General features: G+C 50.3%; 1 protein-coding gene across 1 annotated transcript; it reads left to right on the forward strand.

Annotated features, from left to right (window-relative positions):
• Nucleotides 1-2,835: 2,835 nt before the first annotated feature.
• On the forward strand, nucleotides 2,836-27,092 carry PCSK9 (proprotein convertase subtilisin/kexin type 9). The gene is made up of 12 exons (XM_007956288.1): nucleotides 2,836-3,045; nucleotides 6,795-6,986; nucleotides 9,075-9,198; nucleotides 14,272-14,405; nucleotides 14,645-14,786; nucleotides 18,741-18,937; nucleotides 20,349-20,532; nucleotides 21,106-21,279; nucleotides 21,554-21,702; nucleotides 22,803-22,980; nucleotides 24,682-24,854; nucleotides 26,889-27,092. Exons 1-12 carry the CDS (start codon nucleotides 2,836-2,838, stop codon nucleotides 27,090-27,092), a joined length of 2,061 nt encoding a protein of 686 aa, XP_007954479.1.
• Nucleotides 27,093-27,730: the final 638 nt, after the last annotated feature.

The raw sequence follows: 27,730 nt of genomic DNA on the forward strand, positions 1-27,730 counted from the left end.
GTCTCCAAACAGGTCCTCTCTGTGTCTATAAAAATCCATGCCCCCTGCCCGGGGGTGCGACTTCTCTAGCCCTCCTGTTAGGGCATGAGAACCTCGCCCCGGAGTGCCAATAAACTGCTGCTCTAAAACAACTCCGTGTCTTGGTGTCTGGGTAACTCAGCTTTACATCTGTATGCCTGAAAGTGGTCCTGCTCAGTCCCTAGAGCTAGTGTTCCTTCCCCATTTTACTAAAACAGTGAACACACTGGCTATTAAACCTTAATGTGCACTAACCCTTCAGGTGCACTGAAATCTGAATATGCACTGATACCTGAAATATGCACTTTAAGGAAAAAGATGAGTTCAAAAGTTAATGGACTGAGATTTTGATTCTCCCAAGGTCAGATGATCAGATCTGGGAGTATCAAAGTGGCAGTCTCACCAACAAACTCAACAAAAACTTTAGAGACCAAACTGAAAATGAAAGAAAAGAAATCCAATAACAAATCTCAAAAAGCATCACGTAAGGAAGCAGAGCTTGGTTCGAGAAGCTTTGCCTGGGATGGCTCCTGGGAATTTACAGAGACAGAAGGAGCTCAAGGGACTCACTGCTGGCACCAAAACTTCTGGGTCCTTCATGTTCTGGCAGCTGCTGAAAATAATATGCCTTTGAATTCCACTTATCTGACACCATAATGTCAAAAAGTAAAAACTAAAATTGAAATGAAAGAGATTTAAGGAATAGACAACTCGAGTTGGGAAGTACTGAGCAGATCTATAAAGCACTCCAGCTTGTTAACAAAGGGAAGAGAGTATATATATATATAAGATTTCAAGAACTTCTAAGCAAATTTTCTGATTGGATAAGATTTTTAAAAATCCAACCAATCAGGCATAAGACAGTCACAATGTAAAATCACACTTATCCTTTTTTAACAGCAGCCATTTCTCATACAAGGCTCCAGAAACAGTCTAAACAAAAACTCTCCAAGGACATTCTGTGCAGGTAACATTTCACATACTTACTGAAAACCACATACTTTAGCCATTAACCTTCAAAGTTTCTCCAGCAAAATAAGTCAAGTTTCATGTACTTATGGGAAAGCAGAAGCAGGGACAAAATGGATCTGATTTCAAAACCTGTTTCAGCCATTTTACTCATGAAAGTCATAATAAAGCCCTGCTTCCCCTGGGCTAACAACTAACTTGGCTTCTAACACCAAGGATCAGTTTGCCTGTTCTAGAACTTTATATAATTATCTACAATATGTACTTTCGTTTCTTGCTTCTTTCACTCAGTATCGTTTTTGGGTTTTCTTTTTCTCATCAAATTGTGCTTTATCACCACCCCCCACACCCCCCACACACACCATCACCCTGCCCCATTCATTCCCCTCCTGACCTAGAATATGAATGAAAATGGTCCTCAGGAACCCTGGTGGAGGCTCAAGGGTTAAGAGCCCAGCTGCTAAGTGAAAGATTGGCAATTAAAACCTCCAAGCCTCTTGGGGCTGGGCAGGAGAAAGACCTAATGACTTGCTCCTTAAAGATTACATACAGGATGTAAAATCCTATGAGGGAGTTCTACTCTGTCACTTGTGGCCACTATGAGTTGAAATTAACCTGATGGCACCTAACAACCCCCACCTAGTAGTTAATAACGAATGATTTCTGTGATCTGTTTGGAACATCTTTCAACGTGTCTTGAGGAGAAAGTGTCATTTATTCTTTCAGTAGAAAAGCACCTCTCTAGCACCATTTTTGTGCCAGGCACTGTGCGGGCACTCAAGGCCTAGGGGAGGAGATAAAGGAGTGAGCTCACAGTGTAATGAAGTTAAAAGCAGGCAGCTAAGTGGCAGGGTAGGAGCAGCAGTCGGATGGTAATGAGCTTCCAGTAAAGCTTCACGAATGAGGTGATATTTGGGGAGGAAATTTGGAGAACAAACAGAGGTTCCTGGGATGGGGTGGGGGTAAAACACTCCATCCAACAGGTAGCTTGCGGAAGTGGAATCGAGCAGTGTCAACTTCAAAGAACGGCCTAGTTGGTGAGGTCGCGTGCAGTATGCAACAGGGACAGAGGCCCGAGTCAGTAGAGGCTAAGTTGAGAAGTGTCGGGGATGCCAACGTAAGGTCTGCGCAAAGAGTTCGATGGGCAAAGAAGGTAGATGATCAGACTGATTAGAAAGTGTCACTGGGCACGGCAAGGTGGGGGGTCGGAAGGGATGGTTTTACATCTTTAGGGTGAGGGGTGGGGCTGCAAGGCAGACTGCGGAAACTCTAAACGGGTGGGCTCAGCAGAACTCAGGGTCTGGCCTCGCAGGCAGGGCTCAGGGTGAGGGGCGGAGAGGAGACGCCTACGGAAAGTAGGGCCCGCCTTCCAGCCTAATTAGGATTTGGGGTTGATTTTTCTTCTATGACGCTGCTAGTGGAGGGAGAGGCCGAAACCTGATCCGCCGGCCCCGGGCCTCCGTTAATGTTTAATCAGATAGGATCGTCCGATGGGGCTCAGGTGGCGTGATCTCCCCGAGCCCCAGGCGTCGTGCACCCACACCTTAGAAGGTTTCCGCTGCGGCGTCGAGGCGTGTGTGGCTGCAGGCAGGAGCGCGCCGCTCTGCTCGGGGTTGGAGCTTGGAAGAACTAGCCAAGCACTGAGACGGCTCCGGCCGAGTCGCGTCGCTACAGCGCGCAGCCCCCTGTCCGGAACCCCGGGAGCCCCTCTCGTTCTTCCAGAGCCAGGGCCGAGAGCTCCCGCTCAAAACACTGTCCTTCCCAGAAAGGTAGAAGGGGCTGCTGGTGTGGATCGTGCGCGGCTCCTTGGGGCTCCCCGCCAAGGCGAAAACCTCTCCTCCTGCCCCAATGGGCACGGGCAGCTGCCGGCGGCCGTGGTGGCAGCCGCTACTGCTGCTGCTGCTGCTGGTGCAGCTCCTGGGCCCCGAGGGCGCCCGCGCGCAGGATGATGAGGATGGCGACTACGAGGAGCTGGTGTTCGCCTTCTCCTCCGAGGAGGATGGCCCAGCGGACTTGGCACAGCAAGTAGCCGTTGCAACCTTCCACCGCTGCGCCAAGGTGTGCTCGAGGGCTCAGGGTTGGGATCCGGGGGCGGACTTGCCCTGGGGATGGATGCGGGGGTGACTGTCTCCTCTCCAGCCTTAGTTTCCCCAATACAAGGGAAGGGCTGGAGTGAAGGTCTCCGCGGGTTCTCTGATTACCCAACGAGTGGCTCGGCACAGGTGGCGGGAGAGTGGGGGCGGCCTGCGCTTTGGGATGCGCGGGGTGGGGCGCGTGGCTGTACTGTGAGAGGGGGAGGTGCGCGGAGGTGGGAGACATGGAGGCGCGACAGGGCAAGTCCTGGATCGCCTGCCCAAATTTCAGACACTGGGCATCTCCGTGACTCCGGTGGTTAAATAAGTTAAAGCCTGGAATGCGCTTGAAACAGCCCCTGGCACAGAGAAAAGTAGGCTTGCTATTATGATGTGTTCTAACTTGGTTCGATCGGGAAATACGCTCAGTGGATAAAGTGTGTGTGGTGGGGAGTGTCTGTGTGGGTGAGGATAGGGGTCTTGGAGAGAGACCGCACTGCTCCGGGCAGGGGGAGAGGTGGGAGACACGGCATACCTTGGGCCGGGAGGCAATTTCTTCGTGCCACAGAAGTCTTATTATAACCCTGAATCTTTTTCAGCTGAAGAAAAGAATAAAACAAAAGGGGAAGGGACAGAGTTATTCTTGAGACCTGTTGGGGCACTTCAGTTTGGGGCTCGAGAGGATATTGGTGCTCTGGCTGAAGGCTGGCACCTTGTAGCAGTGACACCTGAGGCTAACCCTAGTGTAGTAGAAGCCCATCTAGAGGTCCAGCAGAGGTTGGGGCTGGGGTAGGCAAGGCAAGTTGTTTGAACGTTTCTGTAAAGCCTCTGGCTGGGGTTTGGGGAAGCTCCTCCCTGGTGTGGGGGCCTCTGGTTTCTTTAATCACCTTCCCAGGATTCTGTGCAGGTCCCGTTGCTCAGGCTTGCAGTCAGATCTGAGTTTGAAATCTGGCTCCATCACTCACTAGCTCTCTGTGTGGTGCTTGTCAAGTCATTTCTTAACCTGTTTGAGCCTCCCTTTCCTTATCTTTACAAGGAAGATAATAATCCTTCTGGAAGATGGTTGTGAAAATTCAGTGCCCACAAATAGTGAAATGACAGGACAGGAACTTTGGTTCCCACATGCCTGATCTCATATGTAAGTCCAGGAAGGGATCATTGTAAGAGGTAAAGGTAGTTATGTACCTGGGTGTAATGTTACCTCCCGGTGACATGGACTTTGCTCTAAAATGGTAGCTTTTGGGGCACAAGAACAAACTCTGCTGCTAACAGATGCATGGCCTACCCTTCTGGCCAGGCCCCAGCCCCTCTGCCTGGAGAGTTCTGGGGCAGCAGGCTATTAGGCCCTTAGTACTGCCTGTGCAGGGTGAGTTAGTTAGCAAGAGAGGGAGAGCCCTATTGTCTTCAGTCCAGCTTTCACAGGGAAGAGGGGCTTACCCAGTTCAGAGAGCCCTCTTCCTTTTTCCCCGAGCTTTCACTTTCTAGAAGGGTGTTGCCAGGTTGCGGGCAGGACAAGAAAAGGCATTTCAATTCACCACTGTCCAAAAATAATTGTTTTAGAAGCAGTGAGTACCCCATCCTGAAAGGTAAGTAAGCAGAGGCTAGAGAACCGCCTGAACCAAGCACTTGGAAATTTTTCTGCCTGGGTAGAAGTTTGGAACAGGAACCACCCAAAGCTCATCATTTATTTATTCATTGAGTATTTTGTGCCATTCAAATTTAGAATGAAAATATTTTTGGCTGGCAGAAAAAGATTTTAGATCAATCCTTGTATTTCACTCATGAGAAACTGTATATCAGAGAGGCGAGGCCTTACTCCCAGGTGAGCACTCATTCTACAATGCTCAGAGTTCCTCCCAATTCCCTGTTGTTATTGTTGTTGTTATGTGCCGTCGAGTCAGCCCCGACTCACAGCGACCCCTCCTTGGGTTTCCGAGGCAGTATCACTATGGAAGTAGATTGCCCCATCTTCCTTCCGAGGAGTAGCTGGTGGGTTTGAACCTCCAGCCTTCTGGTTAGCAGTCAAGTGCCTTAGGCACTATGCCACCAGAGCTCCCAATTCATTAGATTTTCATTATCAGAAGACATTTTTGACGGGTCTTGGAAGCATAAATAGGAGATCAGTGGTGAAGGCAACAGGAGAGTTTCATTCTAGGTGGAGGGAGTAGCATGAACAAGGCCCAGAGTTGGGAAAACCAGAGGTGGAGAGTAGGAAGCACTTGTCCACAGTTCCTTATCTGCCTTCTGAAATGCAAAATGTTCTGAAAACCAAAAGATTATTGTAATTTACTTGGTAATAAAACCTAAGCTGAACTGACATGAGGTTATCTATAGCCTTTATTTATTCCCTTGTGTGGATATTCATATTCCTGTGTTTTGCTGCATAAATAATGGGTTAGATTTCAAGAAGCTGCTCCAGACTCCTCTGAGCACCTTGACTTCCCGTACTATCTTTCTAAAGTCTAAATTAATTCTTAATTTTGAAACTCATTTGGCCCTATATGTTTAGATGAAGGATTGTGGACTCTGTTCTACTCCGGTTGATGTTCTGTGGCATGTATTGAGACATGGGAGATGAAGCTGCAGAGGTTGCTTGAGGCAAGGACAAAGGAGGGCCTTGTGTGTGAGCACTGAGCTTAGACCTTATATGTCAGGTGGTGGGGAGCCACTGAAGGTACTTGAACAGGCATTTGTCTGAGAGCAATAGGAGCAGGCAAGAGCTAAGACAGAACAAACCTGCTCCACGGCCTTGAATCTTTTCTCCTCCCAACCCACCTTGGAAAGTGAGCCTTTCCTCATTTAGTCATCCCTTCCATCTGCCTGTGTTTGCAGACGCTTAATACACCTGTCCCCCTTAGCCTTCCCACAGGCCTGTGCCATAAGTATTATGGTCTCCACCATGTAAAGGAGACACCTGAGGCCCAGAGAGGTTGAACAACTTGTCCATGGTCACATAGCCAGTAAATAATGAAATTGGGATTCAAGCCTACATTTTTCTGGCTCTAAAGTGCATGATGTTGAGTTTCTTTGTGTAACAAGTGGTTAAGTACTTGACTACTAGCCGAAAGGTTGGTGGTTCAAACCCACCCAGAGAAGCCTTGGATGACAGGCCTGATGATTTACTTCTGAAAGGTCATAGCCTTGACAACCCTATGGAACAGTTCTCTGCACACACGGGGTCACCATGAGTCAAAATCAGCCTGAGGGCAACTCAAATGTTAAGCACAAGGCCTTGCACATAGCCTGGCTTAATAAATGTGTGAAAATAATGAGGTAAAGCCTATGATGTTTCCCCTACACTAGACTGCCTCCAGAGAGGAGTCATCCTGCACTAGAATGGGGAGGGAGGGATTTATTTTTATTGGGGCACAGGGGAAAGAGTCTAATAGGAAGGCCTTCAGGAGGAAAGGTGGCCTTTAGGCAAAGTCTCCAAGGGAAAGTCGGCCTCAGGTGCAGGTACAGAGGAGAGCCTGTTGTTGATTGTCACCTACAGTTTCATTTTTGCCTGACTGCCGAAGTGTTGCATCAACTGTGTTAATACCGATAGTTGGCCTATGTGTGGTTTTTGATGTGTTTGGTTTTTTAGTCCTGATTTGGTAAACTTTTTTTAGTTTACTACACTTTATTGTGTCTCTTGCTTCCTTTTGTTGTAATTCTTTCAAAATAGAAGTGGAACACAAGTTCATGTAGATTTTAATAAATGTCATCCTGTTACTCCTCTCTGCTCGGGGCCAGGATGCTTGGAGGCTGCCGGGCACCTACGTGGTGGTGCTGAAGGAGGAGACCCACCGCTCACAGACAGAGCGCACTGCCCGCCGCCTTCAGTCCCGTGCTGCCCGCCGGGGTTACCTCACCAAGATCCTGCATGTCTTCCACAATCTCTTCCCTGGCTTCCTGGTGAAGATGAGTGGCGACCTGCTAGACCTGGTGAGCCACCTGGGGTGGGTGCTTCCTGAAAGGGCTGGGCCACCAGGTATATCTTGGCAACTGTCCTTAGCATTCCCATCACTGAAATTCGGAAGGAGACAACCAACATTTATTGAGCACTTACTGGGTAGCAAGCATAATGATTCCTTGGCTTACGTACAGAACATCCTTTATGCTTTGCCACACTCCAGTGGTTTGTTCATCTGCATTTGAAAGATGAAGAGACTGAGGTTCAAAAAGGACCACACAGCCAATTAGGATCAAACTCATGTCGGTCTGCTAATGACCTCCTGTCGAGGAACCTGTAGGGATGAGGTCTCTGTGACACTCAGTGGGACTGAGGGCCCAGGCGAAGAAATTTCTGTGAAGCTGATGTTATCCACACTAAGGCTCCTTCCCTAGGACAGGGCTCTTATCCCCCCAGCTCGGTCTCAACGTCACATCTTTGGTTTAGGGGCAAAAAGGGGTCTGGGTAGTTGAGATCTGCTGGCTCCCCTTCTTCTCACCCTGGCCCTGGCCCTAGCTGCTGCAAATGCAGATTCTAAAAGCCTTCCTTGTTTTACTCCCTTTCCCTGTGCCCACTCCCTCTGCTGTCATAACCTGATGAGAACACATGGTTCCCATTTACACACTGCTCTCTACTTGGCTAGGAGTTTCTCAGCCTCCGGAAGACACTGAGGCTTTGAAGCCCTGAGGCCCTGAGGCTCTGAGCAGGGCTGGGTCTTGCCTGAGGTCACATGATATGTAACTGGCTGAGCCAAATGTGGACCCAGGTCCCAGCGCTCCACTGCAAGCAATTCATCCTGCAGGACAATGATATGGATTGGCCAGGGGCCCAGTTCTGGGGACTTTTCGTTTAGGGTGGAGATTGTAAATGCCTTCAAGCAGTCTGCTCAACACATGCTTAACAAACATCTACTATATATCTAGCCCACCCAGTCCTTCCCTCTGAGTTCGCAGTGGGAAGGAGAAACTGACCCGGGATTGCCAGTGCAGTTAACTGTGGTGCAGTGTGATGTGCATGGTGGGAGGAATCAATAGGTGCTGGCCTACAGCCAGATAGTGAGCACAAGCCCACAGGCCAGGGCAGCGTCTCAGGGAAGAGGAGAGGTGAGCAGGAGGCCTCAGACATTCACCATCGAGAGCTGGGTTTGGGATTAGACCAACCTGGGTTCAAGTTCCAGCTCAGCCACTTACTAGTTTTTCTAACCTTGGGCAAGTTCTTTCACCTCACTGAGCCTCAGTCTTCTGTCTGGAAGAATAATAATAGGATCAGCCTTTTAAGGACTAAATGAGATCACAAAGTGTTTAAATAGTTGCCAGGTACAGAAACTCACAAGGGTAGATGAAGGGTTAAGGGAGCCCATGGAGAGGCTGAGGTTCCCAGAGACTAGTTGCAGTGGGAAGCTGTACCATCACTAGGTCTGAAGAGCAAGGAGAGGAAATAGTGTTTCCAAGCCCAGAGTGAGTTGGTGGCATGGAGGAAGGGCTGTCCAGGGGGCATCGTGGTCAGGGAAGGTCACAGCCATTGTGGAGCCCTCCACGAAAGCAGTGAAAGGGTGGAGGAGAAGCACTGTTGTCCCCCAAACTTTGGCTTGTGCCTCCCATTGGCTGAGCCAAACCAGAAGCCGTTGCAGGGGAGCATGGGTGTTACCATCTGCAGGTTTAGCCTCCTGGGCTCCAAAGAGGGCAGAAAAGGGCAGGGAGTGGGTCTGGAGCAAACAGAATTAGCAGCACAACTACCATGATTTAGATGTTGTGTCCAGGTTCTGAGTTCCATTTCCTGTCCAGCTTGCCCAGAGCTAATGTCAAATGAAGACTCCTTCCTAAAAGGACTGCTTGGACTATGCAATACTTGGCTCAGTGACCACGCTATTGGAGCTCTGGCCTGCCCAGCCTGGTGGGGAGTGAGAAAGTTCTGGTTCTCAGTCTGTCATCCAAGACATCAGGCTGGAACCTGGAGGATAAGATGGGAGGATGCTGAGTTATGGTGTGACTTGGGGACAGGTTTGATCAGGTGGGAGGAAGGACCATGGTTGTGTAAAGGGCTTTTGGAGCAGATTCCTAAGCCTCTCTGTCTTTCTGCAGGCCCTGAGGTTGCCCCATGTTGAGTACATTGAGGAAGACTCCTCTGTCTTTGCCCAGAGCATCCCATGGAACCTGGAGCGGATTATCCCTCCACGGTACAAAGCAGATGACTACCAGCCTCAAAGTAAGATCATGGATACAACCTGCCCTGTCCTCTCCAAGCTGAATCTATTTGTTCTGCTCCGGCTTCTCTCTTCTCCCTCACCTCTCAGGGCCTTTAGGACTTGGCGTTCTCCACTGACCAGTTTTTTCCTGTCCTGTCCTCTGTCACCTGGAGTTCCCTCCTAACCACCCCAGGAAGAAGGTTTTTTTGCTTAAATGAGTCCCTTTTCCACCTTCTGAAAGTTCTTGTTTGTGACTTCTTTTCCTTTGGAATGACCCAGCTGCACTTGCCTTGGTGTTGCTGGGTGCCGTTAAGTGGATTCTGACTCATAGTGACCCCACATGGCAGAGTAAAACCGCCCCTTTGGGTTTTCTAGGCTGTAATCTTTAGAGAAGCAGATAGTCAGGTCTTCTTCCCAAAGAGCTGCTGGGTGGGTTCAAACGGCCAACCTTTTATTTAGCAGCCAAGCACTTAACTATTTGTATCACCAGGGCTCCTTACACTTGCCTTGGGGAGGGGGTAAGTCTGACTATATTCATCCCTAAGGATGCCAGGTCTCAGTGATGCCTGAGGAGAGGACCAGACTCTTAAACGGAATTGACAAGGCCCTGTTTGAGCTGTCCCCACTAGATCTCCCGTCCCCTGTCCCCAACTCTACCTCCCTCTGAACATCACTGGACTTCCCATAGTTCCTATATTGGTTTCCTAGGGTGGCTGTAAAAAGTACCACAAAGTGGGTGGCTTATAAGAACAGAAATGTATTGTCTCATAGTTATAGAGGCTAGGAATCTCAGATGATTGGCTGTGTGGATTCCTCCTATGGACTTTGTAAGAGTTTCTGTCCTATGTCTCTCTCCCAATGTCTACTGGTGGCCAGCAATCCTTGGCATTCCAAATCTCTGCTTCCGTCTCACATGGCTTTCCATCTGTCTGTGTCTCTCCTCTTCTGTCTCTTGTAAGGACACTTGCCATTAGATTTAGGGCCAACCTTGATATGGATAGTCCAGGGCCATCTTATCCCAAGATTCTTAATTATGTTTGCAAAAAGGCTTTTTCCAAATAAGTTCATGCTCACAGGTTCTGGGGATTAGAAGATGGGCCCATCTTTTTAGGAGCTATCATTCAACTCACTATACTACCTCAGGCTACAAACAGACATTAAGGCCCTTTCTTCCCACACTGGGATGCCCGTGAGATTGCCTCACTTCTCACTTGCTCCCAGTGGGTGTAGGAAATGGTGGGAGTGGAAAGCAAGGATGTGGAATATATTGAGTCACATCAAGGAATTGGCTGGGGAAGATACCCCTGGGGCTGGCAGGCTGGAGCAGGGGTAGGAGTAGGGGAGGACTATGCAGATAAGGCAGGGCAGACTCACCCAGGCCTGGGAGTAGATGCCCTTCATTTTCGGGGAGACCACACAGCACATGGTGACAAGCATGGGCTCTGGAGCTGGAGCTAGGCTGCCACACTCAAACCCAGATTTCTTGAGCTGTATGATCTTGGATAAGTCACTTACTCTTTCTGGGCCTCTGGTTCCTCTGAAAATGGAGATAATAGTAGATCCTATTCTGGGTACTAGGAGCTCTGGTGGCGCAGTGCCTGAGGCATTTGACTGCTAACCAGAAGGCTGGTGGTTCAAGCCCACCAGACACTCCTCAGAAGGAAGGTTGGGCATTCTACTTTCGTAGTGATACTGACTCAGAAACCCAAGGAGGGGTCACCATGAGTCGGGTCTGACTCCACGGCAGTGAGTTTGGTTTGTTTTGGTATCCTGGGTACTATTGTGAGGGCTACATAATGCATCACTATAGTGTATGTGCCTGGTACATAGTGGGTGGTACAGTAGTTAAAGCATTGGCCTGCTAACCAAAAGATCGCTGGTTCAAACCCACCAGTCACTCTATGGGGCAAAGATGGGACATTCTGCTTCTGTAAAGATTTCCAGCCTTGGAAACCCTGTGGGGCAGTTTTACTCTGTCCTATAGGATTGCTTTGAGTTGGAATCAACTTGATGGCAGTCGGCTTGGCTTGTTTTTTTGGTTTGGTACATAGTGAGACACCATAGTTTTATACCTTCTCCTTTCTCTTCCCCCATGCAACTATAATTTGTTGAGCACCCACTGTGGCCCAGGTACTGTGCCAGTTGCTGGGGATACAAAAATGAACAAGATGCATTTGGTCTCTGCCTCTTCATAGTTTAAAGTGTGTAAAAAAAGGTTAATACACTAATTAGACAAATACCTACATGGCACTAATTAGTTTGGGCTGTAGTAACAGCTAGGGAGAAGTCCAGGCTGCTGTGAGTGCATATAGCAGGCAGGCCTGACTGAGTATTGCAAGATCCAGAAGGCTTTCTGGAGAAAATGTCATTCAAGCAAAGACCATTGGCCATGCAAAAGGAAGGATAAAAGCAGATGAATGAGTATGGACAAGAGCCCCGAGGCAGGAGAGATTGGCTTTTAGGAAATGAAAGGAAGACTAGAATACAGTGAGGAGGAGCTGAGGCTGGTGGGATCAGCAAGGCCCTGGGCAAGGGTGAAAGGAACAACCTGAGCCCTGTCTGGCTTCTCAGGTATGGCAGGCTGCTTGGTGGGAGGCAGTGAGCTCCCCACTCTAGAGGTATGCAAGCAGGTGTGGAAGCCCACTTGCCAGAGGCTGCAGGGCTTCCTGTGCCATTCCAAGGTCCCTTTGCCTCTGATAATGATGGCTCCCCTGGAGGCAACTTTTTCTCTCTGCGACATGGAACAGTAGTCTCCCACCTTTCATGAAGGGTGTGAGGAGAGAGAGTTGACTTCTAGGAAGGGTCCAACAGATGCCGTGTCCCATCCAAGCTGAGCCCCTTACCCTTTCCAGCATCTCACTGGAAGCCCAAGGAATTCCCTGAAGGTGGCCTTTGGCCTGTGCCCTTGTTGGAGCTATGGAGGGAATATGGGACATGGGCTGGGGGTGGGTGCTCCAGGCTGGGAGCCTCTTATTTGGCAGCATCTTACCAAAGAGCTGCCCCTTTGTGAGGACCACCTGCTGCCTACTGGCCATGCTCACAGCCACCTGTCCCTGTGTTGGCAGAGCAATAGGCTGGGGTGAGCTAGAAACAACCTCTGTTCTTCAGCCTGTGTTTAGAAGGCGGGAGTTGCCTCCCTGAGCCTCAAACCTTGGCAGAGTCTACACTCCAGGACCCTTGCCAAGCTCAGCTGGGGTGTGACTTCACAATCACAGGGAATGGTGTCTGTGCCCCATGTTGCTGGGCCCTGGAACAGCTCTCTGGAGCAGATGGTGTTCCTCCTGACCCTAAGCATGGGTGGGCCAAGGAGGGGCTCCCAGTATCTTCAGCTTCCTCTCCACCAAAAGGAGCATGAGCTTCAAGCTCTCTCTGTAGATGTACGTTCTGTGCAGACTTTTATCTAGAGAGAAGCAGGCCCTGTGCCATCTTCTTGATTAGCTCTCATTCCACTGGGATGTCTGCTCATGCATCCATCTTTTCTGCCAGCCTAGGAGCCCTGCCTCAGGGAGCAGTAGCCCCCACTAAGCTCATTTCCAGGCAGGGCTGTGTGTCCCCAGCACCTCTGCTCACAGCATACTTCCCATGGCTTACAGGGCCCTGCCACGTCACTGGCCTGTCTGTGTGGCTGTTCCCCTTCAGTGTTCCATATCCCCACTCAGTATCTGGAGGCTCCTCCAGTGTGACCAATACCCTTTGGCCTCAGCATACCCTCAGACCTGCCCAGTGTGGCATGTCATGTCGTAGCTGCTCACTGATGAATGAGAACTATTCACACACTCAGAGGAGGAATCAGACCAGCGAGGAGCCCCAACTCATCCTGCATCCTGGGAGGGGATGGAGACCCCTGTGAACCTGCCTACTTTGACACAGAGGTAACAAAAGTCTTCACGAGTCCTGGGCCATTGGAGGTTCCAGCCTAGACTGGAGGCCGTGGCATGGTGAATGGTGTGCAGACAGGTGGGGTGCTGGCAGCCCAGGTCAGACCAGTTCTGGCCTTTACCCAGGGTGGTACAGTGCAGGGGCAGGTGCTGCGTGGGGGCTGGCCTTACCTGACAGCAGCTAGGGGATCTCAGAGTAGTCACTGACCCACTGTGTAATGGGTTGACTGTAGTTGTTGTTAAGTGCCATTGAGTTGGCTCCTACTCACAGCAACCCTAAGTACAACAGAACAAAACACTACCCTCTCCTCTACCATCTTCACAATCCCTGCTGTGCTTAAGCCCATCCTTGCAGCCATTGTGTCAATCCATCTCATTGAGGGTCTTCCCTTTTTTTGCTAACCCTCTATTTGACCAAGCATGATATCCTCCAGGGAATGGTCCCTTCTGACAACATGATCGAAAAGTAGGTGAGACAAAGTCTGGCCATTCTTTCTTCTAAGGAGCATTCTGGCTGCACTTCTTCCAGAACAAATTTGTTCATTCTTCTGGCAGTCCACCTGGTTTACATCCTGGCTCCTCCATTTGCCAACTGTGTGACCTTGAACGCATTATGTGACTTCTCTGTGCCTCCCTTTCCTTGTCTGTAAAATGAAGATGCAATAGTATGTACCTTGTGAAGGGTTTTGAAGATTAAATCAGTTAATATATTTAAAGTGCTGAGAATGTTGTTCTTATATGCCGTCGAGTCGGCTCCGACTCAGCGACCCCTGCTTGGGTTTCTGAGGCAGTATCACTACGGAAGCAGATTGCCCAACCTTCCTTCTGAGGGGTGGCTGGTGGGTTTGAACCAACAGCCTTCTGGTTAGCGGTCAAGTGCCTTAGGCACTGTGCTACTAGAGCTCCTACTAAGAATAGTGACTGAAATGTAAATATTTTACATGTGTTAATTATTATGTTGACTACTATTAATTGCTATGATGCTTAACAGATTTTAGTGGAGTTTTCAGATTAAGACAGACTAGGAAAAAAGGTCTGGCGATCTACTTCTGAACATCAGCCAATGAAAACCTTATGGATGACAATGATCCGATCCCATTGTGCGCACGGTTGCCATGAGTTGGGGAGCCACTTGATGACAACTAACAACAGCATATTAACTATTCGGATCTTAACTATTCCATTTTTTCCTCCCACAAATGTTGCCTTGGACAGATAGCAGCAGCCTCGTGGAGGTATACCTCTTAGACACCAGCATCCAGAGTGGCCACCGGGAAATTGAGGGCAGGGTCACAGTGACCGATTTTGAGAATGTGCCGGAAGAGGATGGGACTCGGTTCCACAGACAGGTAAGTGCCCTCTCAGCCACATCCAATGATGAAGGCTGCCTCCCCTAACTTACCTCCCCCCACCGGGCCTGAACCTGGATAGGGACTGCCACCCCCAGAGCTTCATGACTGTACTGCTGGATGAGTCTCCTAGCCACACAGCCCTTTCCCTGCCATCAGTCATGGGGTGGGAGTGTCCTTCATCCAGTGACCTGCTGACCGGTGGGCTTTCTCACATGGCCCTTGTATTGGTTGAGCAGGCGAGCAAGTGTGACAGTCATGGCACTCACCTGGCAGGGGTGATCAGCGGTCGGGATGCTGGCGTGGCTAAGGGTGCCAGCCTGCGCAGCCTGCATGTGCTCAACTGCCAAGGGAAGGGCACAGTCAGCAGTACCCTCATAGGTGAGTGATGGCACCAGATGGCACTGGTTTCACTCTGTCTGGACCTGGTGTGGGAGGTGGCTTAAGCCCAGAGAGAATTAACTAGTACTGATCGAGGAGTCTAAGGTGGCCCTGGCTTAAGGGCCAGAGAGTCCCAGTATATCAGAGCTGGTTGGGTCCCCACAAGTGCAGATGGGGAAACCAAGGCCCAGAGAGGGGCAGGATCTTAGTCCAGGCTGCTCAGCTTTGATCCCTGGGTCTTTCTACAACTCTATACTGTCTCCCTTCTCCCTTTCTGAAATCCTTTAAGATACTATGCCTTTTGTCATACTTTCTTAGAATTGATGACCCTTGATGTTACATAAGCAAACTTTCTCCATCTTCTGCTTGAATGCTTCTAAACCAGGGGACTCACTTTCTTGTGTTATTGATTGAGCCCTGCTGGTCACCCCTGCCAAGTAGACTTGGTAAAGAGACTGGCAGAGGATTTTTCTCAAACATTTGCAGGTTACTCTATCAAGTGCTTCTGGCTGGGCCCCAGGCAAAATCTAGCTGAAAGCCAGGATTCTGGGGTCTGTGGACAGAGAAGTGGAAGGGAGGTCTCATTAGCCAAGTTCATCCCATGACCAGACACTGAGCCAGGGATTTTGTACACTATGCTCTGAGGCTGGCACTGTGATCCCTGTTCAACGGTAAGGCCCAGAGAGGGGAGGTGACTTAGCCTGGGGGCAGGCACGTGGGCCTGACCCTGGCTTCTGAGCAGAAAGAGGCAGCCTGTGGACCTGTGTGAGAGGCTAGGGTGGCCCAGGAGTCTGTCTTGGGAGCAGTGATGTTCTTATTTGGAGTACAGGTTTTGATGTGGGATTTTTAAGGCAAGAATCAATAATTCCCTGCACCATCAGGTGACCCTCTTCCTAACACACCCCTTTATTGACTGAACCATGCTCAGGCAGGCCAGTCCCAAAGGTCAGTGAGAGGAAGGGGGGGCGCATTCCCAAAATTGAGTTTCCTGGGAATGCCCTTGCCCTGGTGCTCATCTTAGGGGAAGCTTCCTAGGGAAGAACATGGCTCCTCTTTGGGGTCCTGGTCTGTGTATCTCAAGTTCCTAACATTACCGGGTGCAGAGCAGGTGCTCCAGAAATGGTAGCTATTACATTGATTGTCACCTTCAGTTTCCTCCTCTGTAGGCAGGGGATTGAGGTAAAGTGTATCAAGTGATATGCACAGTGATATGCACACAATAGGTGCTTAATAAATGGCAGCAATAACTGTGATTGTTACTTCCTACTCTGTCCTCCCTCCTTGGTTCCACTCAGCTCTCTCTCTCTGGTATGAACCCCAACTCCCATCTAGGCCAGAGGCTCAAGGGAAGTCCCAGAGGCCCAGATCCAGAAGATTCTGAGAGGCTAGCCAGACCACACTCCATTTAGCAGGGTAGAAGCTCTCAGCTCCGGGCCTCCTGGGCACTTCAGGGGCTGAGCTGATGTTAGAAGCCAGGTCTCCGGGCCCCCTGGGCTGGAACTGACAGGCTGATGAGCGATTAGAACCATCTCACTGTGATTCTACAAACTCAGTTCTAATTAGCAAGGGCTATGGAGGTCAGAAGAAGGACACAGTCAAGGGTGAGAGCCCATGAGCCCCACCAGTTCTGGGGTGTGGATTCTTTTTTTAAAAATATTGTGGTATGCAGTGGCTGCAATGATGGGCTCAAGCATGGCAACAATTGTGAGGACGGTGCAGGACTGGGCAGTGTTTCATGCTGTGGTAGATAAGGTCACTATGACTTGGAACCGACTCAAAGGCACCTGACAACAACAAATATATATATATATATATATATATATATATATATATATATGTGACAAATTATCTGCAGTTTCAACATTCTTCACCTATATAATTTAGAGATGTTAATTGTGTTCATTATGTTGTACAGCCGTTACCATAATCCATTTCCCAATATTTCCACCACCCTAAGTTCAGTTTTCCCTCCCTCCCATCCACCTCAGGTCACCACTACAACACAACGCACTGCCGTTGGTTGGATCCCACTCATAATGACCCCTCCTTGGTTTTCTGAGGCAGTATCACTATGGAAGTACATTGCCCAACCTTCCTTCCTTCAGAGTGGCTGGTGGGTTTGAACCACCAGCCTTCTGATTAGCAGATTAATACCTTAGGCACTATGCCACCAGAGCTCCTTGGTCACCAGTAACCAATTTTAATTTCTATACACTTACCTATTCTGGATATTTTGTATAAGTGGAATCATACAATATTTGTCCTTTCATGGAGGATTTATTTCACTTAATATGATGTTTTCAAGGTTCATCTCTGTGTAGTGTGTATCAGGATGTATCATTTCTCTTTATGGCTGAATAATATTCCATTGTATGATTGTATCGCATTTACTTTATCCATTCTTTTGTTGATGGATATTTAGGCTGTTTCCAACTATTGGCTACTGTGAATAGTGCTGCAATGAACTTTGGTGTACATGTATCTCTGCGTATTCCTACTGTCAGTTCTTTTTGGACATATACCTTGAAATAGGATTTCTGAGTCCTCTGGTAATTCTAAGGAGCTCTGGTGGTGTAGAGGTTAAGGCAGTTGGCTCCTAACCAGAAGGGTGGTGGTTTGAACCCATCAGACGCTCTGCAGAAGAAAGATGAGGCAGTCTGCTTCTATAAATATCTACAGCCTTGGAAACTCAACGGGGCAATTCTACTGTGTCCTACAGAGATGCTGTGAGTTGGAATCAACTTGATAGCTACAGGTTTGGTTAGGTTTTTTAATAGGTAATGACATTGAGCATCTGTTCATGTGCTTGTTGGCCATTTGTATTTCTTTGGTGATATGTCTATTTAAAGTCATCTGCCTGTGTTTTGATTAGGCTGTTGCCTCTTTGTTCGGTTGCAGGAGTTCTTTATATATCCTGGATATCACATTCTTATGACATATACAGTTCCCAAAATTTTCTCCCAATCTGTAGGTTATCTTCACTTTGTTGATAAGGTTTTTGATGAATAAAAGTATTTAATTTTGAGGAGGTCTCATTATCTATTTTGCCCTTCAATGCTTGCATTTTGGTGTCATATGGCTTGGAGTCTTTTATCCCTCACAACAACCCAAGAAGTTGTGGTCCCATTTTATAGATGAGGAAATGGATCTCAGGGTGCTAAGGTCACATAGCTAATGAGTAGGGAGCCAAGACTTGAACTTATGTTTGTGTGGCTCTGTCTTCATGACCTAGTACTGGTGAAATAGAAATACCAAAAATATGTGGCTTTAAAGAACAGAAATTCATTTTCTTACAGTTCTGAAGGCTAAAAGTCCAAGTCAGAGTCTTGGCTGTGTAGGTTGTCTGAGGTGTTCTTTGGTTCCTTGGCTTGTAGATGAGCCTCACATGTTATCTGTCTCCCCACCTCCCCCACCTCATGTGTGTGTGTGTGTGTGTGTCATCTGCTCTTTTTATAATTCAGAAGTGATTAGATTTAGAACCCACCCCTATTCAGGTGTGATCTTTTGAACAGAACAAAGAAAATCCTATTTCCAAACAGGATTGCAGCTATAGGTATAGGGGTTAGGATTCCAGCACATATTGATGGGGGCACACAATTTCATCTATAAGGTAGTACACAGTTAAAATTCTAGAAACTTGAACTGAAGTCTCTCTCCATCAGGATAGATGGCAAGCAGGGTTGTGGAGGTCAGAGATGGAGCAAAGTAGGCCCTTCCTTCTCTTGCCTGAGGACTTAGCTCTTGGCACCTCAGTTTCCTAGAAAGGGATAGTAGGGTTGCTATTAATATAGGATCACGTAAGTTAGTATATCTGGGCACTTAGAAATAGAAGCCCGTGGGCTGGGTTTATTGCTGTCAAGGTTTTAATACTCTGCTTATGTGTGTGGAGGGGAGGTGGATGGGGTAAAGGGACCAGTGTCTTCCCAGGTCAAGACCTTGGCTTTGTCCTCTCAGGCCTGGAGTTTATTCGGAAAAGCCAGCTGGCCCAGCCCACAGGGCCACTGGTGGTGCTTCTGCCCCTGGTGGGCGGGCACAGCCGGGTCCTCAACGCTGCCTGCCAGCACCTGGCGAGGGCTGGGGTGGTTATGGTCACTGCTGCTGGCAACTTCCGGGACGATGCCTGCTTGTACTCACCAGCCTCGGCTCCTGAGGTAGGTGCTGGTGCTGCCATGCCCCAGATCAGAGGGGGAGGTGGGCATGCTGGGGGCCTCCTATGGTATGTTCTTGGAGCTGGGACTGGCCAAGGTTTAGTAAGGAGCTGTCAGAGAACCCTGAGTGCCAGAGCTTGGGAAGGAGGTGAGACTTGAACTTCCACATTCTAGAGCCGGAAACTGTCCACTCAGAAGCCGGCCTGAACATGGGATCATCCTAACTCCTCCTCTCACACCATGCAGCCATGCCCCAGGTCCTGACCATTCTCCCTCCTACGTGTCTCCTGAGTCCTCCCTCTTCAACCCATCCCTACAATCTCACCTTGCCTGGGCCTCCTTCCCTCTCCCCTGGGTCCACACAACAGTCTTGTCAGCTTTCTCTCCTCTCCCCCTGCTTCCTCTGCCAGGCCACCTCATAATGCTTCAGGGGCTCCTTCTAAAACACAGCTTGCCCCCTCACTGTCTGGTACCCCCATGGCCTCTCCATTGTCTGGCTGTTCCTGAGGCCCCAGTTAGCCGCTACCACCTGAGTGATGCTGGGGCCAGATGAGGGCTCAAAGTTACTCATTTGACAAATGTCCACAGAGCATCTTCTGTCAGCCAGCCTTTGCACCAGGTCTGTTCTAGATGCTAGGGACACAGATGAATGAAGCTGCTGCCCAGGAGGCTAACAGTCTGGTGGGTGGGCATGAGCTGGCCATTCATCTGACCAACACTCATGGGCCCCCTACCACATGTTGGAGGTTGGACGCCCCTGACAAGGAACTCTAAAGGACTTCACAGGGTGTCGGGGGGAGGGTGCAGTCATGACTCTGGAAGTGCTGATGGTTAACATACTTGGCTGCTAATGGACAGACTGAAGGTTTGAGTCTACCCTAAGAGGTGCATTGGAAGAAAGGTCCTGGCTACCCACTTCCCAAAATTCAGTCATTGAAAACCCTGTGGAGCACAGTTCTACTCAGACACACTGTGGGGTTGCCATGAGTTAGAATCAACTCTAAAGCAACTTGTTCCACCCCCTCCCGCTGGCCTATCAGAGAGGCTGTCTGTCCCCTGGCTGCTGGATTTAAAATAGCATAAAGCAAACAAAACTCAGCACACCCTCTCCTCCTTCCCTCTCTGTTTTTCTCCCTAGCACCAAGAGTTTTACTGTTGATTTGTTTATCGCCTGTGTTCTCCATCCTGGGATGCCAGCTCCATAGGGGCAGGGGGCTTGCCTGTGTGGGCACTCCCAGCATCATGAGTGGGGCCTGAGATGTAGGGACAGATAGCAGCAGTGGGGCAGGGAGTCAAAGATGTTCCTTGGGAGGGGGCCCCAAGGTATACAGGAGTCCACCAGCTCAGCTGGCAGGGTCTCAGTCTGTCCCTGCGGCCCCTCCCCCATCTTCCATCCCTCTCCTCACCTCTCCAGGTCATCACTGTTGGGGCTACCAATGCCCAGGACCAGCCGGTGACCCTAGGAGCCCTGGGGACCAATTTTGGCCGCTGCGTGGACCTCTTTGCCCCAGGGGATGACATTATCGGTGCTTCCAGTGACTGTAGCACCTGCTTTGCGTCACAGAGTGGGACATCGCAGGCTGCTGCACATGTGGCTGGTGAGTTGCTGCCCCCCTGTCTCGGGCCACCATGATTCTAATAGCCCCCTTGGGTCTGTGCCAGGACCTCCATGAGCCAGGACCTCTGTGTGCTAGGCCCTGTGTGCCAGGCTCTGTGCACCAGGCTGTATGCTGGGCACAGGGAACCAAAGATGAGTCAGATTGACAGTACCCGGAAGGACACTCAGTCAGGTGGGGAAGGCAGGAGCACAAACAACACTAACACAGCAGAGTTGTCAGGGCTGGGGCAGTGGGAGCCCAGAGGAGGTCCCTGACCACCCTAAAGATCAGAGAAGGCTTCCTGGATGAGGAACCTTTGATCTGGGAAGGATGAATAGGGGTTTACCTGGCAAAACAAACAGCAACTGTCAGGGCCTAGAGGTGTGAAAGCTGGATATAAGAGGCTCTTACTATTTGGCTTTCACTTAGCAAACGGACTGTGGTGGTTTAACTTCTGGAAGAAAAGCTAGGTTGTGTGTGTGTGTGCACATGCACATGCAGAGGGGTCCCCTGTTGGGAAGGAAAGTCAGGCTATCCCCATATCTTACCATCCACCCCCTAACCCCTGCCTAGGCATTTTGGCCATGATGCTGACCGCCGAGCCGGAGCTCACCCTGGCTGAGCTGAGGCAGAGACTGCTCTATTTTTCTGCCAAAGGCGTCATCAATGAGGCCTGGTTCCCTGAGGACCAGCGAGTGCTGACCCCCAACCTGGTGGCCACACTGCCCCCCAGTACCCACGGAGCAGGTAAGGGGGTAGATTGGGAGGTCTCATGAAGTCTGTGTGAAGGCACACATTGTATCAGGAGGAGTGTCTCACCCACCTGCTGGAGAGTGGGGAAGAGAAATGACAGCTGGCTGTGAATGGGCTTTGCGAGGCTTTATTACAGTGTTCTGATGGAAAAAGTTAATAGGTTCTTTAAGCCCCCTCCCCTGAACTGAAGATGTTTCTGGTGCACTCTGTGAGCAGAGCCCCTGGTGGAGCCTCGGCCACACCCCTGACCCCCAGGGCTTTGTTGCAGGTGGGCAGCTGCTGTGCAGGACTGTGTGGTCAGCGCACTCAGGGCCTACACGGACAGCCAGAGCTGTGGCCCGCTGTGCCACTGGCGAGGAGCTGCTGAGCTGCTCAAGTTTCTCCAGGACTGGAAGGAGGCGGGGCGAGCGCATTGAGGTGACCGCACCCCTCCCTGAGCTTGCTGTATGTCAGTATATGAAGCAGGATTTTCGATTCTTAGCCCAGATCAGCCCTGCCCCTGGGGGACACCCAGCAAGCCCTTCTGCCCTCTTCAGCCCCCCAGCCAGTGTTTGCATGCTTAAAGAATGTGCTAGAGCCAGGATGGTGGGTGTATCTCATCTCACGTGCCAGTTGCATACTTTAGTGCGAGGGGACTCCTGGAGAGCACCACACTGAGAGGAACTTCCTGGGCCATTCTGCATCGATAAGTAATGCCTGTCTGGGTGTGGCTATGGGCAAGGGCAGCATGTGTGCCAGGGGTTTGATGCTTTTGGACTCAGTGGTTTCAAGGGTCCTTTTCATTCAGATGCTTCATGGTTCTGGAAGTTGAGAATATCTCAAACCACCAAAATGCAGAATTGATGTTAAGGATACAGGGTTTGGTGGAAGGGCATTGGCGAAGCCAGGAGGGCAAAGACAGGCAGGCATTTCCAGCCTGGAAGATGGTGTCTGTTGAGCGCTCTTGGCTGGGGCTGTGCAAGCGAGTGCATGCTGGAAAGAGTGGGAGGGGGTCGGGGCTGAGCTGGCTCGGCCTTGCCCTGGTGGCTTAGTGATTCCTCTGTCTCTCCATTTTGAAGGCATTTTCAGTGTCAGGAAAACCAAAGACTAAACCCGCTGCCATTGAGTTGATATTGAGTCATGGCAACTCCATGTGTTATTGACTAGAACTGAGCTTCATACAGTTTTCTTCTTGCTGTGATCTTTATGTGATCGCCAGCTCTTTATTCTTTGGTCCGGGTTGGTGGGCTTGAACTGCCATCCTTTTACTGAACACAAGCTGTGCCACCCAGGGACCTCAGTGTCAGGAAGAACTTTGGAACAGGCAGAGCTGCCTCTCCATACAATAGTCTGCCTTGGGCAGGGGTGTGAGCTATTTGTCCCCAGACATATGGGAGCAGGGCTGACAAGTGGGGATGCTAAAGAGGGCTAAGGGGCTAGGACCAGATGCTTCTGAGGAGGTCTTTGCCAGCATCCTTCATCTTGGGTTTCTGAAGCCCTTTCTGAAGCTGCTTCTTGTTTCTGTCTTTGGCTCCCAGGCCCGAGGGGGCAGGCGAGTCTGCTTGGCCCACAATGCATTTGGAGGTGAGGGTGTCTATGCTGTTGCCAGGTGCTGCTTGCTGCCTCAAGCCAACTGCAGCGTCCACACAGCACCACCAGCTGGGGCTGGGGTGGAGACCCACACCCACTGCCGCCAGCAAGGCCACGTCCTCACAGGTAGGAATTAGGCCTCACCCTGAGGTATGGAGGAGTTCCTGTCTCCTTATGCACTCAGCCCCCACTGGGCTTGGTCCTCATAGAGCATAATTCATCAATTCTGGAGCTAGACTGCCTGGTCTACCACTTCTACCACTTCCATGCTGGGTGACCCTACACAGGTGATTTAGCCTCTCAGTTTCAGCTTCCTCCTCAGTCAGTGGGCATGATGATAGTACTGCCTCACTGGGTTGCCATGAACGTCTAGAGCACCAGTTCTGGAACACAGGAGGCAGACAACAAAAGCCAGTGCTGTACGTGAGGCAATTCAGGGCAGGGGCTCAGAGGCCAGATCTGAAAGCTAGGCAAAGCTTGGCTGGAATTCCACTCTGCCACATAACAGCTGTGTGACCTGGAAAAGTGACTTAACCTCTCTGTGCCTTAGTTCCCATATCAGTAAAATGGAAATGATGGGGTGAAGTACATACCTTGGTACTAGGGCATTGTGAATGCTAGCTATTATTATCATCATCACCCATTTCTCTAAAACCCAGTCTTTCATACAGACAACTATTCTGTGTCAAAAATGTGCCCTGGGCAGCATGATTCAGCAGGTAGCAGGAAGTCACAGATGGTGCCCTCAGGTGAGGCCCTGCTTGAGTGGAGCACAGGATGTCCCAGAAAGGGTTTGAGACGGTGGGGAGGAGCCCTGTAGCATCTGGCTCAGGAGTTGGTTCTCATTGAGTAGGTACTGGGGAGCCACTGAGGGTTTAGGAGCAGGAGGGTGACTAGTAAGACCCTGGCTCCAAGAAGAGTAGGCTGGCTGGGTGCAAAGATGAGCCCAGTTAAGATTCTGGTAACCTTGGCCAGTGAAGAGTCTTGACCGAATCCAGCATGTTGCTGCCATGCTCTGTCTCAGGGTCCCGGCTTGCTGGAAGTCCACTGAGTTCTGATCACTCTCCCCTTTGTGAAAACCCTAGAGAAACGTAAGGGCACATGCCAATGAAGGCACGGAAACCCTAGAATCTATGAAACCCATCCAGTCCACTCCCATTTTACAATGAAGAGAACTGCATGGTGGGCATGGTGGATGACTTTGCCCAAGGCCATGCAGCTAAGATGCAAAGAGTTCTAGTAACCATGAACCTAACGTGTATGGATCACTTGCCATGTGCCAGGCACTGTGCTGAGGCTTCATGTGTGTATCCATATTTCATCTTCACAGCATCCCTGTGAGTAGGTGCTGCTACTCTTTCCATTTTATAAGTTGGGAAACTGAGGTTCAGTGTAGCTGAGTAACCATTATCTGAGGTCTCATACCCAGGTGACCCAGATAGAAGCTCACTCCTGAACTTCCACCTGGGTGGCTGGGTGGGGAGGGGCCTGGGAGAGTTAGAATGCCTTTTGTAGCATCTCAGATCTTGGAGCCCCAGCCCCAATGCTCTCCATCTCTGAGTGGAAGGATACTGTCTTCCCTGAGAAACTAAGGCTCTGAGAAGTTGAGCAGCTTTCCAAGGTCACATAGAAGGTCAGCAGTTACACTGAGTTGAGAACCCAGGAGTCCTGTTACTCAGACATGGGTCACTTTTAACCTTGAATTGTTTCTGGGTTTCCCACCTCCTGCCTCTCAGACCCTAAAGAGATGAGGTCCTTTGTGGGTGGGGAAGAGATAGAAGATCCCCTGGGCTTTCCCAGGTCTGAGCGGCTCGTCCTCTGCTTCAGGCTGCAGCTCCCACTGGGAGGCGGAGGACCCTGACACTCGCAGGCAGCCTGTGCCGAGACCACATGGTCAGTGTGTAGGCCACCGCAAGGCTAGTGTCCACGCTTCCTGCTGCCATGCCCCAGGTCTGGAGTGCAAAGTCAAGGAACACGGAGTCTCAGGTCCTGCAGAAAAGGTGAAGAGAAATGTGGGGCGGGATGGTGCCTGGTGCCCGCAGGGTGGCTTCTCTGTGTCAGTATCTGTCTCACCACTCTGCCGTCATGTGTGTGGTTTCTGGGTGCTGGAAGGTGGCAGTTTTGGCAATTGTGTGTGCATGCTTGTGTGTGGCTGTCCTGTTTCACTTCTGCCTTTGGAGAGAACAAGCATTTATTGATTGATCCATTTAGTAAACCTGCCCGGAGGTTGTTCAGGGCCAGGAGCTTGGCTGAACAAGGACATAGGATGACTCAGCCAGGACCCAGAGGAGGGGACACATGAACTGAACAATGAAGGCAGAGGAGCCATTAGTGTGGATGTGAGCCCTTCAGAAACCTTGAGGAGATGGGTAGAGTGGGATAACAGTGAGGAACAAAACTCAAAATCATAAAAAAAAAAAAAAAAAAAAAACAGGTTTGCTGGTCTGCTAGAGCCTGGTGAGACTTCTGAGACTATGGCCCCTAGCTACCCTTCAGGTCTGGTACTGAAATCCTGTGGCTTCCAGTCAAACAAGAGACAGGCATAGGACTGAACATTTACATCAGGTAGATACACTCCTTGGAGCCATCAGTCAATCATGGGAGAACAGAAGGGCAGTGTTTGCACAGGGAGACAGCTCAGGGGGCAGGAGTGCATGGGAGGGAAGGACACAGGGAAGAGGTAACTACCGGGAGGAAGTGGGAATAGAGTTGTTGCATTGTGGGAAATTGAAGTCAGTGTCATGAGACAAAATATGTATGAATCGCTGTATGGAAAATGAATTTGCTCTGTAAACTTTCACCCAAATCACAGTAAAAATTAAAAAAAAAAAAAGAAACCTTGAGAAGAGCCACTCAGTTCCTGGAAGGCCAGCCAGGCATCAGCAATTGCTCCGTAACTCTGCTTTTTAAAAGCCACAGGCAGCTTCTTAAAAGGAAGCCCTTAGTGTCTGCTCTTAAATGCACTCTGGAGTTTTAGAAGTGCAAGACTGGTCACTGTGGTCTGGATTATGCATTCCTTGAGGGCAAAGACTGCCTCTGACCCCCTCCCTCCCTCACCCTGTACCAAGTGCTGCCTCCAGGTACAGGCGTTGGTGACACAAACTCACAAACAACCCTGCTCCTCCTTCCTAGAGGGTCCATTAGAGTGGAGATACAGATAGTAAACAAATGACTCAATCATATAGTACTTAAAAGATGGTAAGTGCTGTGGAGAAAAATAAAGCAGAATGGGGAGATGGAAGTGGGGTCATCAGGAAAGGCTTCACTGAGAAGGTGCCCTTTCTGCAAATATTGACGGAGTTGAGGAAGAGAGCCATGAAAGTGTAGGGAACTGTGTTCTAGGCAGAGAGAACAGCTAGGGCAAAGTCCTTGAGGTAGGAACATGACTGGATGTGTGAGAATCAGCCAGGACTCCTGTGACAAGCATTGAGAGGGGCTTGGGCCTGGTTAGGTCAGGCCTGAGGGCCAGTGAGGATTTGGCTTTCAGCCCCAAGTGAGTTGGGAGCCATCCAGAATTCAGAGCCCAGGAGGGAGGGACGTGATCTGACCTGGGTGTGAACAGGCTCACTCTGGCTGCTGAGTGGAGGAGAGAATGCAGGAGGCATGGGCAGCAGCAGGGAGAGCAGAGGAGCAGCTACCATGATGATTCAGGCCCAGATGGTGGGGCTTGGACTTGGATGGCAGAGGTGGTTGGATTCTGGAATTTGGAGGAGGAGCCCACAGGATCTTTGACAGATTGGGTGTAGGTGGGAGGAATGGAAGATGATTCCAAGGTTTTTGCTGAGCTGCTGGACACATGGAGTTTCCATTAACTGGGACAGGGAAGACTGGGAGATGTGTGTGTGGATTTGGGGGGAAGATGAGGAGTTTGGTACTTGCCTTGTTAGACATCCGCAGACCTGGCCTGATGTGGGAAGTCAGTGGGCGGATACAGAGCTCCTAGGACAGCAGGTGCTCAAAGTTGGCTCAGAGAGGAAAAAGTGATGCCTGGCCTCCAGGCAAAGCTGGACATGTCCTTTCTTCTGCTTTGGCAGGTGACTGTGGCCTGTGAGGAGGGCTGGACTCTGACGGGCTGCAGTGCTCTTCCTGGGGCCTCCCGTGTCCTGGGGGCCTATGCTGTGGACAACACATGTGTGGTGAGGACCCAGGACTTCAGTGCAGGTGGCAGGACCAGTGAGGAGGCCATAGCCTCCATCGCAATCTGTTGCCGGAGTCAACTCTCCCCGGCGCTCCAGTGATGGCCCCTCCCAGGACGTGGTGTGTGGGGAGGGATCAGAGGCTAGGTGCTGTGGTTCCCTGTCTGGGCTTTGAAATGGTTTAGACTTTGCCCTTCCTCTGTCCCCCCTCCCTGACAGCCCTTCCTTAGCCTTCTGTGGCCTGGGCCCATGGGGACAGAGGATTCCTTGCCCTTTCCAGAGCTGCAGTGCTGGCATGTGGGATGGGTGGGCTCTGGGAGAACTTGATCTCACCCTGCATCACCCTCTTCCCAGAACTGAGCTGTGGCTTGCAGGGTTGGAGGTGCCAGGAAGCTCACTCCATCACTCCTAGGGGGTGTGTCTGTTGGCATTCCACCATTAAAATGGGCAAAGTTGTGCTGAGTTTTCCTGCCAGCTGTTCCCGAGATGCCAACACCCATGGGCAGAATTACCTTTACTGAGCTCCTGCTACATCTCAAGCATTTAAACCTCGTCTCCATGGGTAGGTGAGGCTGGACAGGAACTGGAAGGGCCAAATAGCAGTCAGGGCAGTGAGTGTGAAAGGTACTGACTGCCACTCTCCTCCTGCCCACTGGGAGAAGCCCTTTGAGCTCCCTGATTAGTAGATCAGTTTTCTACATCCCCTGGCGGGGGGCACACACCCAGCCCTACGTGGAGGC

The sequence above is a fragment of the Orycteropus afer genome, unplaced genomic scaffold (assembly GCF_000298275.1).
Source record: "Orycteropus afer afer isolate SDZICR_OR568_19922 unplaced genomic scaffold, OryAfe1.0 scaffold00600, whole genome shotgun sequence".
In the NCBI taxonomy this organism is placed as follows: domain Eukaryota; kingdom Metazoa; phylum Chordata; class Mammalia; order Tubulidentata; family Orycteropodidae; genus Orycteropus; species Orycteropus afer.

Coding starts and splice junctions, on each gene's coding strand:
- PCSK9 (XM_007956288.1), top strand. CDS start 2,836: ATGGGCACGGGCAGCTGCCGGCGGCCGTGGTGGCAGCCGCTACTGCTG. Junction 21,703..22,802: donor GGCGGGGCGAGCGCATTGAG/GTGACCGCACCC, acceptor TTTGGCTCCCAG/GCCCGAGGGGGCAGGCGAGT. Junction 22,981..24,681: donor GCAAGGCCACGTCCTCACAG/GTAGGAATTAGG, acceptor CCTCTGCTTCAG/GCTGCAGCTCCCACTGGGAG.